We start from the raw sequence: 17,437 nt of genomic DNA on the forward strand, positions 1-17,437 counted from the left end.
ATCCGGGGCCTGCAGGGAGAAGAAGGTAGGAGACCCTCGGGGCAACGTGATCACATTGCGTTGATCCGAGGGTCTCAGGGAAGCACACAGGGAGCCCCCTCCCTGCACGATGCTTCCCTACACCGCCGGAACACTGCGATCATGTTTGATCGCAGTGTGCCGGGGGTTAATGTGCCAGGGGCGGTCCGTGATCGCTCCTGGCACACAGTGCCGGATGTCAGCTGCTATAGCTGACACCCGGCCACGCTCCCCCCGTGAGCGCGGCCGATCGCATATGACGTACTATCCCGTCACTGGGAATTAAGTCCCAGGTTCCCTTGACAGGATAGTACGTCATATTGGATTTAGGGGCTAATATGTTTGAGGTTATCCTAATGTTCCAAAAACAATCCATCGCCGATTGCTGCTACTGAGTAGATGCCAGTGGCACCAAACTGGAAGAGGAAATTTTATTTTCTAGCAAGATGGCGCCGCTGGCACATGTGCAGTAGCGGCTATCGGATCATTTTCAAATTGTTTTTTTTTTTCTTTTTTTGGAATATCAGGCTAACTTCAAACATATTAATTATATATGCAGTACATATGCGATTATGCTGCAGCCCATGTGCCACGGCCGGCGACTGCCTGCAGAAGGGTTGTTTTTCAATAAGTATATATAATATTTATTATGTCAACTGGGGGGCAGGTCAATGAGGGATAAGTGACCTGTCAGAAGCCATACACCTGAATACCTAATCAGAGCACCACATGAAGACTCCTCCCCCAAAGCACGAGCATATCATTAACTCAAAACTGAAAATAAAACTTTAACAACAACCACAAGACGTATTTCATCACCCAAGGAATCATTGTAATCAGTGGAACGGCGCCGACCTGAAATTGTTTGTAGGTTACTGAGCACAATCCTGCTGACAGGTCCCCTTTAACCCCTTAGCGACCGCCGATACGCCTTTTAACGGCAGCCGCTAAGGGTACTTAAACCACAGCGCCGTTAATTAACGACGCTGTGGAAAAAGTAAATAGCGCCCCCCCCAGAGTCGGATTTTCTCCGGGGTCTCGGCTGCCGGGGGTAGCCGAGACCCCAGAGAACATGATTCGGGGGGGGGGGTTTTACCCACCCCGCTTTTGCGGTCGCCGGTAATTAACCGTTTACCGGCGATCGCAAAAAAAAACAAACCGCGATTTCTTTTTAATTTCTCTGTCCTCCGATGTGATCGCACATCAGAGGACAGAGAAAAGGGGAGAAAAGGGGTCCCAGATAGCCCCCCCGATACTCACCTGTCTCCCCCGATGCTCCTCGTGGCTCCCGGTGGGCGCCGCCATCTTCAAAATGGCGGCCGTATGCGCAGTGCGCCGGCCGGCCCCTGTTTTGCGATCGCCGGTAATTAACTGTTTACCGGCGACCGCAAAAAAAAAGCTAAGTGTAATTATCTGTCCTCTGATGTGATCGCACATCAGAGGACAGAGAAATAGGGGGATTCGGGGACCCTATTATACTTACCGGTGTCCATGGGTCCTCCTGCTGCTCCTCCTGGCCGCCGGCGTCTTCTGGGGAAAAGAAAATGGCGGGCCGGCCGGCAGGAGAAGAGCAGTTGGGGCTAAAATTAGGGTTAGGGGTAGGGTTAGGGGTAGGGTTAGGAGTAGGGTTAAGGTTAGGGCTAGGGTTAGGGTTAGGGCTAGGGGTAGGGCTAGAGTTAGGGGTAGGGCTAGGGTTAGGGCTAAATTTAGGGTTAGGGTTGGGGCTAAATTTAGGGTTAGGGTTGGGGCTAAATTTAGAGTTAGGGTTGGCGCTAAATTTGGAGTTAGGCTTCTTTCACACTTACATCGGTACGGGGCCGTCGCAATGCATCGGCCTGACATACCGACGCACGTTGTGAAAATTGTGCACAACGTGGGCAGCGGATGTAGTTTTTCAACGCATCCGCTGCCCAATCTATGTCCTGGGGAGGAGGGGGCGGAGTTACGGCCGCGCATGCGCGGTCAGAAATGGCGGATGCGACGTACAAAAAAACGTTACATTGAACGTTTTTTTGTGCTGACGGTCCGCCAAAACACTGATCCAGTGCACAACGGACGCGACGTGTGGCCATCCATCACGATCCGTCGGCAATACAAGTCTATGGGCAAAAAACGCATCCTGCGGGCACATTTGCAGGATCCGTTTCTTGTCCAAAACAACGGATGCCAAACGACGCAAGTGTGAAAGTAGCCTTAGGGCTAGGGTTAGGGTTGGGGCTAAAGTTAGGGTTAGAGTTGGGATTAGGGTTAGGGTTTGGATTAGGGTTGGTATTAGGGTTAGGGTTGGCATTAGGGTTACGCTTGGGATTAGGGTTAGGTTTGGGATTAGGGTTAAGGTTAGGGTTGTGATTAGGGGTGTATTGGGATTAGGGTTAGGTTTGAAGTTAGGGTTGAGATTAGGATTAGGGGTGTGTTGGATTTAGGGTTTTGATTAGGGTTATGGTTAGGGTTGACATTAGGGTTGTTTTGGGGTAAGGGTTGTGATTATGGTTAGGGTTAGTGATTAGGATTATGGATCAGGTTGGGATTAGGGTTAGGGGTGTGTTGGGGTTAGGGTTGGAGCTAGAATTGGGGGGTTTCCACTGTTTAGGTACATCAGGGGGTCTCCAAACACGACAGCCAATTTTGCGCTCAAAAAGTCAAATGGTGCTCCCTCCCTTCTGAGCTCTGCCGTGCGCCCAAACAGTGGGTTACCCCCACATATGGGGCATCAGCATACTCGGGATAAATTGGACAACAACTTCTGGGGTCCAATTTCTCTTGTTACCCTTGTGAAAATAAAAACTTGGGGGCTACAAAATCCTTTTTGTTGAAAAATATATATATTTTTTGTTTTATGACTCTGCATTATAAACTTCTGTGAAGCACTTGGGCATTCAAAGTTCTCACCACACATCTAGATAAGTTCCTTGGGGGGTCTAGTTTCCAAAACGGGGTCACTTGTGGGGGGTTACTACTGGTAAGGTACATCAGGGGCTCTGCAAACGCAACATAATGCCCGCAGACCATTCTATCAAAGTCTGCATTCCAAAACGGAGCTCCTTCCTTCTGAGCTCTGCCGTGCGCCCAAACAGTGGTTTACCCCCACATATGGGGTACCAGCATACTCAGGACAAATTGGACAACAACTTTTGGGGTCCAATTTCTCTTGTTACCCTTGTGAAAATAAAAACTTGGGGGCTAAAAAAATCTTTTTTGTGGAAAAAAAAATATTTTTTATTTTCACGACTCTGCATTATAAACTTCTGTGAAGCACTTGGGCATTCAAAGTTCTCACCACACATCTAGATAAGTTCCATGGGGAGACTAGTTTCCAAAATGGGGTCACTTGTGGGGGATTTCTACTGTTTAGGCACATCAGGGGCTCTCCAAACGCGACATGGCGTCCGATCTCAATTCCAGCCAATTCTGCATTGAAAAAGTCAAACGGCGCTCCTTCACTTCTAAGTTCTGCGGTGCGCCCAAAAAGTGGTCTACCCCCACATATGGGGTATTGGCGTATTCAGGAGAAATTGCATAACAAAATTTATAGTTACATTTCTGTTTTTACACTTGTGAAAATAAAAAAAATGGTTCTGAATTAAGATGTTTGCAAAAAAAAGTTAAATGTTCATTTTTTCCTTCCACATTGTTTCAGTTCCTGTGAAGCACGTAAAGGGTTAATAAACTTCTTGAATGTGGTTTTGAGAACCTTGAGGGGTGTAGTTTTTAGAATGGTGTCACACTTCATTATTTTCTATCATATAGACCCCTCAAAATGACTTCAAATGTGATGTGGTCCCTAAAAAAAAAATGGTGTTGTAAAAATGAGAAATTGCTGGTCAACTTTTAACCCTTATAACTCCCTAACAAAAAAAAATGTTGTTTCCAAAATTGTGCTGATGTAAAGTAGACATGTGGGAAATGTTATTTATTAACTATTTTTCGTGACATATCTCTCTGATTTAAGGGCATAAAAATACAAAGTTTGAAAATTGCAAAATTTTAAAAATTTTCGCCATATTTACGTTTTTTTCATAAATAATTGTAAGTAATATCGAAGAAATGTTACCACTAACATGAAGTACAATATGTCACGAAAAAACAGTCTCAGAATCAGCGGGATCCGTTGAAGCGTTCCAGAGTTATAACCTCATAAAGTGACAGTGGTCAGAATTGCAAAAATTGGCTCGGTCATTAAGTACCAAATTGGCTCTGTCACTAAGGGGTTAAGTAACAGGACTTGAACAGTAGCTTAATTTTTTTCATTTTAGATGCACATGAATAACAGAAATATTTGGTTGCCAAGACACACACATTGTTAACTGTGGGCAAATTATAATCTGAAAACCACTATCTTGGGCTTGTGTACTTACAAGTATAATGTATGTACCCAAAATACATAATCCAACACCTATAAAGATCTAGGAATGATGGCGCTGCAGTTGTGGTCAGCCATGGATCCAACATCCGCCAGAGAAATTTTAATTGAACATATTTTTTACTCAAACCATTTAGCAAAAGGTGGCCACATAAAACAGTGAAGAAAAAAGTCACAATCACATCATTCCATAACAAATATGTAAATTATTTTCCAAATTTGCAAACATTCCTAGATTAGTATTAACTTGTCAACAATCATTGTGATCGTAGACATTACCGGATGTAACTGAAGCAATACATTATACATTGCTACAGAATATTTACCTGACATTTGCCACGTGATAAGGGGGCAACCTCTGATGCCGGCACCATCTGATTTACAATCTGGGAATCCTTTAGGGGTTGTACAGCGTTATCTACACAGATGAACAAAAACCAATGCATTACTGAGTCGTCTAGAACAAGCAATAGTCATTCTAAAGATCACAGCACCTAGAATTACACAAGGCTTTTCTACAAGTGGAAATATCTTTCCGTGTTTAGTGTCAGTTTCACAGAGGTCAGGAATCTGGCAGTTCATTCTAACCCCCGGACAGATTACACGTGTGCAGGGTATACGAACACAAGTGATTCTGTGCCTGTAAGGAGATTCTGCAGCTTCACATCACCTAACAGAGCATCGCTTCCTCTTCCAGTCTGCTTTGCCGATGCGCAGTCAGAGCCAATGACATGCTAATTAACCTGCTCCCCGCAGTTGGGCAGCAGGGAGCCGACTGCCAATCTGCATGAAATAGGCAAAGACGCCCAGCCAACAGAGCAAAGGAGAAGAAGAAAAGCTGCCCTGTCAACATGACATTAAAACAAGCTGCAGAATCATCAGTAGGAACAGTCCTGACTGTTCAAAGCTGGCAGAGATAGGCCCAAGGAAGAAAAAAAAACAGGATCAACTAACTGCCTGTCAGTTCTTAGCCCCATGAGAAAAAAAAATACAAAAGTTGCAGACAACCCCATTAATAGTGCAAAGAGGATTTTTGGTACTTACCAGTAGCCTTAATTGACAGGTATAAGATACTAAGGATGTATGCTGCTGCTGCCAGCAAGAGGCTGACACAATTTTACTTGGAAGGAAAAATAGAATAGAGATTGCCCTGACAGAAATGTCTGGTGTGGTACCAGAATTCTTTAAAAAGTTTGGGTCAGGTACCAGAACCCGAACTTCCACCGGTCTGCCCATTGCTACTCCTGGAGGCTACACAGTAGCCTACTGGCACCAATGAAGGAGAAGCAAAATAAGGAAGAAACACACAAGTCCAATCAATAACAGTAAAAGGGTGCGTGCACCGTCCAAGGGCGGTCTGCAAATGATAAATTTAAGGACTCTTGAAGGGAATAGTATTCTATATCAAAATTTTATATGAAGTCTATATGGCCTCACAAACTTATTTCATGGAACATTAGGGGGCTGGGAAATGCCAAGAAACGGAATATGGTATTTTCCCAGAAACGTAAATCACAGGAGCAGATATGCCTTCAGAAATTTAACACCAGACACTATATCCAAAATGAATAAACCTTGGATACAAAGGCAAAAGAATGCTACACACTTCCTAAACTAAGGGGGTAGTCACCACGGTGCACAAATCACTGAGATGGTCGATTCAAGCAGTCAAAAAAGACCCAGAGGGCAGATTTCTTTTTATATACGCATTTATAGATATGGCGCCCTATGTGCTACTTAATATTTACAACCTACCACCAGCCAAATTGGATATGCTAAAATGTTATGTATGGGAGACTTTACTATGGTTCTCATTGTACATTTGGATAGAATGAGCACTGCAAATTCTAGGCCTGATAATCAGGACACCACTGCTTTCATAACAGATGGGCTGGACTGATTTATGGAGGCAGCAGCACCCACTCAAGAATTCTCCTGTTATACACCAGCCACTTGTTGCTTATCTAGGATAGATCATGTATTTGGAAATAATGCTGTATTTTCATAATTGAGTAAAATTGAATATTCCCCTAGAACAGTGTCAGATCACGCTCCACTGACATTATGCCTTCATCTGGGCGGCCCCAACAGACTCAAGAGATTTCGCATACATCCGGTTTGGCTATCCCTTATAGGGGAGCATGATAGAATGACAGATCAACTGGATGTATTTATAGCAGATCATGGAGATTTCCCTGATAAGATTGGTAGTGTGGGACACACAAACCATATTTGAGGGGATGCGTCTGGTCCACAATTTCATATATTGAAAGGGAGTCCTCTATTGGTGAGCAGAAGCTTGCCGAGGAATGTAAATCGCTGGAAGCCGAGTATATTAATAACCTTTCAGATAACTCTTTACATAGTTGGCTTGGGAAGGGGAGGGAATACCTGAAGCACTTACAGGAAAAGCAGACTTTTTTTGAGCTAGTTAACCAATCGAATAAATTTCTAGCATACAGAGTCCAACAAAATCAAATGTCCCCATCAATCCTGGCCATTAATACAAGAAAGGGCAGCCCGTTGCTTAAATCAGATCAGATTGCAGGTAGATTTGAAGAATACTTTAGAGAGCTGTATGGCTCCCAACTAAGCCACACTGTAGAAAAAAAATTGATGAATATCTAAACCAAATAGAATTTCTCAAACTCTCTTGTAAGAACCGGGCGTTCTTGGATAGGGATATTACTCTGGAAGAAATAAGGCAAGCAGCTATGTCTCTCTACTGGGAAGGCTCCTGGGCCTGTTGGCTTACCCATAGAACTATACAAAAGATATATAGGTCAGATAGGTCTGGTCCTATAACAAACTCTTCTGAAGCACTTACAGGACACTCGCTTCCTCAATCCTTCTACAATGCCACTGTAGTGGTAATTCCTAAGCCAGATAAACCAGCTGAGGAGTGTGGCTCTTATTGCCCCATATCCCTGTTGAATACAGACTACAAAATACTTACAAAACTTATAGCCAACAAGTTGAAAACATTAGTACTGAGCATTATAAATAAGGGTCAATCCAGCTTTATGCCAGGAAGGTCCACCTCATCTAATATTAGAAGAGTTTAAATTTTAACACAGATAGGCCTCAAGTACGGGGAGCCTTGGGTAATAGCTACTTTAGATATGGCTAAAGTCTTTGATGCTTTAGAGTGGAAATTTTTAGTGTACTTCTGCAATGTGGATTCTACGATAAATTTTGAGGTTGGATTAAATTACTTTACTGTATGCCAAGAGCTAATATCCTTGTAAATGGAATACTTTGACCTGGGTAAAGGAACCAGACAGGGCTGCCCTTTGTCCCCGATGCTCTTTGCTCTAGCAATAGAGCCTATCGCACTTAAAATTAGACAGGACCCTTTGTTGGAGGGTATTCGTATAAATTCCAGAACAGATAATGAGGGATTATATGCCGACGACCTGGTGCTCTTCTTAAATAAAGTGGAGCGATCCCTCCCGAGAGCAATTGACCTCATTGACTGTTTTGGGAAATTATCAGGTCTCAAAATTAATTGGGGTAAATCTGTGGTTATGCCACTTATAGAAAATATAGCTGAGCCTGTGGTTTTTGAATTACAAGTAGTACACCAATTTAAATACCTAGGTATTATAATTAATCAAAGCCCAATTAAGGACCTTAAGGATAATGTATACCCCCTAAGCGATAAACACGTTATCAAAATTGTTGGTACCCTTCGTTTAATGACAGAAAACCCCACAATGGTCACAGACATAACTTGAATCTGACAAAAGTAATAATAAATTTAAAAAAAAAATCTATGAAAATGAACAAATGAAAGTCAAACATTGATTTTCAACCATGCGTCCACAGAATTAAAAAAAATTAAAAAAAATTAAAAACTCACGAAATAGGCCTAATAGAAATGATGGTACCCTTTCCTTAATATTTTTTTGCACAACCTTTTGAAGCAATCACTGCAATCAAACGATTCCTTTAACTGTCAATCAGACTTCTGCACCTCTTGACAGGCATTTTGGCCCTCTCCTCAAGAACAAACTGCTCCAGTTGTCTCGTGTTTGAAGGTTGCCTTTTCCAGATGGCATGTTTCAGTTCTTTCCAAAGATGCTCAATAGGATTTAGGTCAGGGCTCATAGAAGGCCACTTCAGAATAGTCCAATGTTTTCATCTTAGCCATTCTTGGGTGTTTTTAGCTGTGTGTTTTGGGTCATTATCCGGTTGCAAGACCCATGACCTGCGACTGAGACCAAGCTTTCTGACACTGGGCAGCACATTTCTCTCTAGAATCCCTTGCTAGTCTTGATATTTCATTGTACCCTGCAGAGTCTAGACACCCTGGGCCAGATGCAGCAAAGCAGCCCCCGAACATAACAGCCTCCTCCATGTTTCATAGTAGGGACAGTGTTCTTTTCTTGATATGCTTCATTTGTCAATCGGGGAGCTGATATGCCTTGCCAAAAAGTTCCAGCTTTGTCTCATCTGTCTATAAGACATTCTCCAAGATGCTTTGTGGCTTGTCAACATGTAGTTTGGCAAATTCCAGTCTGGCTTTTTTTTAATCATTTTTCCTCAACAATGGTGTCCTCCTTGGTTGTCTCCCATGAAGTCCACTTTGGCTCAGACAATGACGGATGGTGCGATTTGACACTGATGTTGCGTGAGCTTGAAGTTCAACTTTAATCTGTTTAGAAGTTATTCTGGGCTCTTTTGTTACCATTTGTGTTATCCGTCTCTTTGATTTGTCATCAATTTACTTCCTGGGGCCACATCCAGGGAGATTGGCTACACTCCCATGAATCTTAAATTTCTGAATAATATGTACATCTGTAGTCACAGGAACATCAAGCTGCTTGAAGATGGTTTTATAACTTCTACCTTTAACATGTTTGTCTATAATTTTCTTTCTAATCTCCCGAGACAACTCTTATCTTCGCTTCCTCTGGTCCATGATGAGTGTGATACACACCATGTCACCAAACAGCACAGTGAGTATCTGTAGCCCTATATACAGGCCCACTCACTGATTCCAAGATTGTAGACACCTGTGATGCTAGTTAGTGGACACACCTTGATTTAACAGGTCCCTTTTCCCCATTATTTTCAGGGGACCATCATTTCTGTCCAGGCTTATTTTAGGAGTTTTATTTTTCTTAAAATTCTGTGGAAGCATGGTTGAAAAGCAATGTCTGACTTTCATTTTCATTTGTTCATGTTCATAGATCTTTTATTATTACTTTTGTTAGATTCAAGTTATTTCTGTCACCATTGTGGGTTTTTCTGTGATTTAACGATGGGTACCAACAATTTTACCCACGTGAGTATGTTGAAGAAAAAAAATTGAGAACAGGTCTCAACTTCCGATATCTGTAGCGGGCAGAATTAACTCATCAGTTAAAATCTCCAAAGGTGTTTTTTTTTTTTTTTTTCAGGAAAATGCATAGTATGATGGTGACATTTATATGGGGTTCATCAAGGCCCAAATTAAAGGGAACCTGTCACCTCAAATTGGCGGGATATTAAAATGATTTTTTACCGGTCAGATGGGCACACAGATGGGAACACAGCAAAATACTTCCGGGACATAGTGCACAGGCCCATGCGCAGTAATGCTTTTCGGCTTTGCCCGCAGTAGGGCAAAGCATACAGCGTGTGCGCCACTGAAGACAGCATGGCGCACGGGCCAACTATGGGGCACGCATACTCTCATTCACTAAAATATTGCGGAAAACAGGGACGGACGGTGTGGAAAAATGACGAGGATATGCCGCCCATCTGACCGGTAACAAATCATTTTAATATCCCGCCAATTTGAGGTGACAGGTTCCCTTTAAGTACTGGATCCTTGCTGAGGCCCAAAAACCAGGGTGGCTCCGTGGTACCTGACCAATTTTTGTATTATTTAGCTGGCCAGATACGTTATTTGAAGTACTGGATAAGTAGTGACAAGCTTACAAAATGCAGAAGCTCATCTTATACACCTCTTGGGTGGGAATACACCATGGGCAATATTAGAAGGGTCCTACAGACCACCACAAAGTTGATTGTTTGCACATAGCTTAGTGATACAAGTGTGGTGAGAGAATAAACATATCTTGAAATTTACTGACTCAGATACGGGATAATCCCGAATTTCCACACCTTAAAAATCTACAGGACACAATTTTCTGGAAGCAATATGGAATAACACTTAATAAAATTTCATTTTCAAAAATCTGATCATATCATCTAAAAGGGATTTCTACAGACACTTGCAAGTGAGACATGCCATAATGAACTAGTTTCCATATCCAAGGATTCAAATATCCAGATATCCATTGATAGGAGTGCTAACAACTCAAGGGACCGCATGCGCAACATCCTCCCTATATACCTTTCTACTAAACTCCAGGATTGCGTCTACTCAACCTGTTGTAGAGTGCAAATGGCGGCAATTAATTCCTTCTATCACTGATGATCAGTGGAATGATGCCCTAGAGCAGGGATCCCTAACCTGTTGCTCGGGAGCCACATGTGGCTCGCGGTCCCATGAATTGTGGCTCGCGGCTGTCTGCCAGCTTGGTGCATTTGCTCCAGATTTAGTAAACTTTTATGAAAAGCACATCTCAAAATGGTGAACGTTGTGAGTAGCCCTGCAGAGAAGAGCAGATCTGGGTACACATCTACTGGTCTTGGGTGTTTAGAAATAATTTAAGTACGGTATGCTGGAGACAGGATGATACTACCGGTCAGCGGAGGTACTTGAAGCTGGATGTGACTGTTGGGAGTGCGTGATGGGAGAATGCTGAATGGGAGTGTGGTGAGAACCACTTGATCTTGGTATACTGCTTTAGGGTGATTTGTGTGGAAAAGCTTTAGTTATTATACTTGTAATAGGGGCTTTGGTTGCTACTACTGTGAGGGGGGGGCAGTAGCTGGATGTGGCTCACGACTCTCTTGCAGACCTAAATGTGGCTCTCAAGGTCAGAAAGTTTGGGGACCACTGCCCTAGAGGCACATACAATCGTAATTACCTGACTAATCAGACTGCATAGATTTGGCTAGCGTCTGCTGAAGGTCATAGATGTGGGAAATCCGCGGCGGACTTCTGGCATCTTGTTTGGAATTGTGGGATAAAACAAAGATACTGTAGCGAAGTGATAACTACATTAGAATGGATAACTGGGATACCAATTGAATGTCTTCCAGAGATATGCATCCTGGGTACTGTGGATGAAGAATTGTGGTCACACTATGATAGAATATTTCTCTGGGATGTTATTGCTAGGAAAGCAATAGCACTAAGAAGGAAAGGGGGGGAGCCACCCAGTATCAACCAGTGGGAAATTAGAATTGGACTTACCGGTAATTTGGTTTCTAATAACCTACCACGACAGCACACAGGAGGATGTCATCTCATCCTAATAGGGACAGGAAACACGAAAGAGGTCAAATAGCACCTCCCACCTCCATTCTCCAGAGTTGTTATAAAGATCCACAATATTATGAATGCTTAACCATATTTATTACGACTAGATCCAATAATAGAGTAGAGGGACATGCTGTCGTGGTAGGTTATTAGAAACCGAATTACTGGTAAGTCTAATTCCATTTTCTCTAATAACCCCCCACGACAGCACACAAGAGGAATACCCAAGACTAATGTCTAGGGAGAAACAACCGCCTGGAGAATCTCTCTCTCAAACGATAGATCCTTGACGGATGTTAAATCAAGTCTATAATATCTGACAAAGGTGTGGACAGATGACCAGGTAGCTGCTCTGCATAACTGCTCAAAGGAGGCGCTGGCTTTTTCTGCCCACGAAACTGCTACTGCTCTGGTAGAATGAGCTGTCAACTTATCTGGAGGTGTGAGATTCCGAACCTTATAAGCTTTAGTAACTGCTCTCTTATCCAATTTGCCACCTAGTCTTGATGCTTTTTTTCCCCTATTCTGGCCATAGGGTTGAATAAATAGGTTCTTATCTATCTTCCACGCTTTGGTTATGTGGAGATAATGTAGGACCACTCTCCTTACATCAAGAGAGTGGAACTACTCTTCTTTCCTGTTCTTTGGGGGGGTTCTGGCAGAAGAAAGGTATTAGGTCTTGATTTTTATTTAAGTCTGTAACCACTTTAGGAAGAAATGAAGGATCCAGACGGAACACCAGTCGGTCTTCCAGTATCCTCAGGTAGGGTTCCCCTATAGAAAGAACCAGTAACTCGCCAACTCACCTGGCCATTGTGATTGCCACCAGGAACGCCGTCTTCCAGGACAGCCTGTCCAACCTTATAGATGGTAGGGGCTCATACGGTGGAAGCGTTAATCCTTTGAAGACGATATTGAGGTCTCAAGCAGGGACCAGACTGCCTGATCTAGGATTTAGTCATGTAGCCACTGTCATGAACAGTCTTACCCACCTGTATTCAGCAAGGGCCTGTTCATAGAATGAGCTCAACGCCGCCAACTGTACTTTAAGGGTACTGGGTCTAAGTCATTTCTCCAAGCTTTCCTGGAGAAAATCTAGGATCTGGGCGATATTCGCCTGTCATGATCCGGTTAGTCTGGTGCACACCATGATACAAACATCCTCTAGGTTTTTTAGTATATGGCGTTTGTCACCGCCTTTCTACTTTTCTGTAGCATGTTGAAGACTCTCTCAGAGAGACCTTTGGCCCTCAGAATCGAGAACTCAGAAGCCAAGCCGCTAGATGCAAGTTCTCTATGTCTGGGTGATTGATTAGTCCCTGGTGCAGGAGATCCTTGATTGTAGGAAGGATTAGAGGACCATCTACACATAGGCTGGTTATGATGCTGTACCAGCTTCTCTTCAGCCAGAGGGGTGCCACTAGAATGACCCTGGTCTGTTCGTCTGTTATTTTCTATAGAGTCCTTGGTAACACTGGGAACGGAGGAAAGGCATAAGCCAGATCGAATTGCCACTGGTGGGCCAAGGCATCTATGCCTAGATATGTGTCGTCTGGGTTTAGTGATAAAGAGTGGGTCACTTTTGCTTTCTGGCGTCCCACAAATAGATCGACCTCTGGATAACCCCATCTTTTGGTCAACATCTGGAATACTTCTGGATTTCGACTCTACTCCCCCGGTGGATATCCCTTCTGCTCAGAAAGTCGGCTCGCTTGTTGTCTGTTCCTTTTATGTATGAAGGGCTGACACAAAAAGAAGATACTTTTCGGCCCAAGAGAATATTTTTGCTGAGATGACTTTTAGATCTTCGTACTTCCCCGGTGATGGAGGTGTGCGATCGTGGTTACATAGTCTGAATAGACTCTCACGTGGGTACTTCGGTCCACTGATGTTGCTGCCCTGAGGGTCTCATCCACTGCCTTCAACTCTCTGAAGTTCGAAGACTTTCTGCGGACTTCAGCTGACCAGAGACCTAGGAAGGATGTTTGGGAGACTACGGCCCCATCCTCTTTTGCTGGCGTCTACTTCTATGGTGACTAACGGGGTCTGGAGCCAAGCCACTCCGTTGTTCAGTTTCCTTGGGTTCTCGCACCAAGACAATTAAGTCAGTATCAGGGCCGGAATTTGACACCTTGTCCAGTGATCTGGGGTAACATACCACTCTGCTAGTACATAACTGCAGATCTCTGGTGTGCACCTGGGCCCAGGCTACTGATACAAGATGCCATGGAGCCGAGGACTGACATGGCAAATCATGTCGACACCAACCTTCAGCTTTGCAGGATGTTTATCTTTGCCCTCAGTTTGATCTGTTTTTTGGGGGGGTAAGAAGGATGTTTGTGCCTGAGAATCCAGGAGAACTCCTAAGAGGGTCTTCCTTGTGGAGGGAATAATATCTGACTTCTGCTGATTTATCAACCATCAAAGTGACGTCAGAATCTGTGAAGTCATCTATGGGAGGTGGAGCCGCATATTCATTACTGTAATGAGCGGTACCATGTGACCGCTCAGTACAGGAAGAAGCTGCCGGGGAAGCCAGGGACCTGCAGGGACCACGCCAGGAGTAGGTGAGTATAATTAGACAGCCCCCGGCCCCCCTCCCCTGCCGACCCATGGGTATGACTCGAGTATAAGCCGAGAAAGGGACTTTCAGCCCAAAAAAGTGGGCTGAAAATCTCGGCTTATATTCGAGTATATACGGTAATTTAGTTGAGAGTGCAATGCTTCATAATGGAACTTGTCCTAATACACTATATTACAATCTGTTTGCTTTTATTTGTTCACTCTATTATTGAGAGTGTGATGTTATGTTCATGTTATTGTATTGAATGGATAAAGGTAAATGTTTGAATCATTCTGACCTTATACTATGACATTATACAGGTCCTTCTCAAAAAATTAGCATATAGTGTTAAATTTCATTATTTACCATAATGTAATGATTACAATTAAACTTTCATATATTATAGATTCATTATCCACCAAATGAAATTTGTCAGGTCTTTTATTGTTTTAATACTGATGATTTTGGCATACAACTCCTGATAACCCAAAAAACCTGTCTCAATAAATTAGCATATCAAGAAAAGGTTCTCTAAACGACCTATTACCCTAATCTTCTGAATCAACTAATTAACTCGAAACACATGCAAAAGATACCTGAGGCTTTTATAAACTCCCTGCCTGGTTCATTACTCAAAACCCCCATCATGGGTAAGACTAGCGACCTGACAGATGTCAAGAAGGCCATCATTGACACCCTCAAGCAAGAGGGTAAGACCCAGAAAGAAATTTCTCAACAAATAGGCTGTTCCCAGAGTGCTGTATCAAGGCACCTCAATGGTAAGTCTGTTGGAAGGAAACAATGTGGCAGAAAACGCTGTACAACGAGAAGAGGAGACCGGACCCTGAGGAAGATTGTGGAGAAGGACCGATTCCAGACCTTGGGGAACCTGAGGAAGCAGTGGACTGAGTCTGGTGTGGAAACATCCAGAGCCACCGTGCACAGGCGTGTGCAGGAAATGGGCTACAGGTGCCGCATTCCCCAGGTAAAGCCACTTTTGAACCATAAACAGCGGCAGAGGCGCCTGACCTGGGCTACAGAGAAGCAGCACTGGACTGTTGCTAAGTGGTCCCAAGTACTTTTTTCTGATGAAAGCAAATTTTGCATGTCATTCGGAAATCAAGGTGCCAGAGTCTGGAGGAAGACTGGGGAGAAGGAAATGCCAAAATGCCTGAAGTCCAGTGTCAAGTACCCACAGTCAGTGATGGTGTGGGGTGCCATGTCAGCTGCTGGTGTTGGTCCACTGTGTTTCATCAAGGGCAGGGTCAATGCAGCTAGCTATCAGGAGATTTTGGAGCACTTCATGCTTCCATCGGCTGAAATGCTTTATGGAGATGAAGATTTCATTTTTCAGCACGACCTGGCACCTGCTCACAGTGCCAAAACCACTGGTAAATGGTTTACTGACCATGGTATTACTGTGCTCAATTGGCCTGCCAACTCTCCTGACCTGAACCCCATAGAGAATCTGTGGGATATTGTTTAGAGAAAGTTGAGAGACGCAAGACCCAACACTCTGGATGAGCTTAAGGCCGCTATTGAAGCATCCTGGGCCTCCATAACATCTCAGCAGTGTCACAGGCTGATTGCCTCCATGCCACGCCGCATTGAAGCAGTCATTTCTGCCAAAGGATTCCCGACCAAGTATTGAGTGCATAACTGAACATTATTATTTGATGGTTTTTTTGTTTGTTATTAAAAAACACTTTTATTTGATTGGATGGGTGAAATATGCTAATTTATTGAGACAGGTTTTTTGGGTTATCAGGAGTTGTATGCCAAAATCATCAGTATTAAAACAATAAAAGACCTGACAAATTTCAGTTGGTGGATAATGAATCTATAATATATGAAAGTTTAATTGTAATCATTACATTATGGTAAATAATGAAATTTAACACTATATGCTAATTTTTTGAGAAGGACCTGTATGTTTGTAACTTTTATCCGGTGGAATCTTTCAGTAAATAGAGTTTAAAAGGGTGCGTGCATTATCTCACAATGAAACCTAAGAGAAACGTTTTATGGCAAGTATAAAAATCCTCTTTTCTCGGAAGCCTCACTGGAGGACACAGGAGATCTTGTGACATGCTAAAATAGTCCAAGGGTTGGGAAAAACAAGAATGCCAGAACAAAAAGTAAAGAGGATGGTAAAGCAGGTCCCTCCGGCCCATAACCTGGTCAAATAAACCTAAAACCTTCCTACATAGACTCCTGTCAGCTCAAGCAAAGCAATGAACTTGAAAGTGTGGATGAAGGACCAAGCCACAGTCTTACAGAGGTGCAGAAAATAAGGCTAATATGGCGAAAAGCTCAGGACGTTTCCACTTTTCTGGTGGAGCGTGCTTTAACCACCGGCATGCTACAGAAAGGCTGAACGTGTCCAGTGAGGGATAATACCCTTACAGGCAGATAGACCTCTACGAGGGCCTATTAGAACAACAGTCTGGACATCTGAATGAGTTAGTCACCGAGAGGTAATGACGCACTGGTATGCTCAGGTACAACTTGTGTAAAGATCATTCAGCCGGATGAAAGGTAATAGGACCAGAATGAATGTAGAACAATATCTTTATTAAAGTTGTAAAAAAAGAAGCTACCTTAGGAAGAAAAGAAAATACTGAATGCAAGACTACCTTATCCTGCTGAAGGCCAAAGAACCGAGCGACAAGGGAAAACTGCCAAGTGGCAACTTGTTTATGGGAAGTAAATGAAACCAGGAAAAAAAAAACACATGCACTCCTGGAAGGTGTAAGAAAGCAGGGAAAAGTCCAGGAGGACTCAAATGGAGAGCAGTGTACGGCGTCAAGGTCCACGTTGAGATCCCATAGATCCACACCCTGAAGGAAAGACCCAATTTGAGAATGCCTGAAAGCAAGATTCTTTTTAAAAAGGTATAGGCAGGGTACAAAGCTGGCTCATAAAGGAACTGAAGGCCAAGCCAGACTCCAGATCCAACTACAAGACAATGAGGGGGACTAGGAGAAAGAACAAAAGGTGTGGTATGGAATCATCAACAAAATAGTGGGCTTTTTAGTACAATGTGTGACAAGGAAGGTTTTAGCGCTCCAATCATATTCTGGATTTAAGTGATCGAGAAGCCAGAAAACTTCAT

The 17,437-nt window shown here is 43.3% G+C and overlaps 1 protein-coding gene across 1 annotated transcript in view; it reads right to left on the reverse strand.

Annotated features, from left to right (window-relative positions):
- BUB1 (BUB1 mitotic checkpoint serine/threonine kinase) overlaps positions 1–17,437 on the reverse strand; it is a 137,373-nt gene that overhangs the window by 98,616 nt on the left and 21,320 nt on the right. The window contains exon 3 of the mRNA XM_069769202.1: positions 4,705–4,796. Within this exon, the coding sequence (XP_069625303.1) occupies positions 4,705–4,796 (92 nt within the window). The remainder of the gene's footprint in view (positions 1–4,704; positions 4,797–17,437) is intronic.

Source organism: Ranitomeya imitator, chromosome 5, assembly GCF_032444005.1.
Source record: "Ranitomeya imitator isolate aRanImi1 chromosome 5, aRanImi1.pri, whole genome shotgun sequence".
In the NCBI taxonomy this organism is placed as follows: Eukaryota; Metazoa; Chordata; class Amphibia; order Anura; family Dendrobatidae; genus Ranitomeya; species Ranitomeya imitator.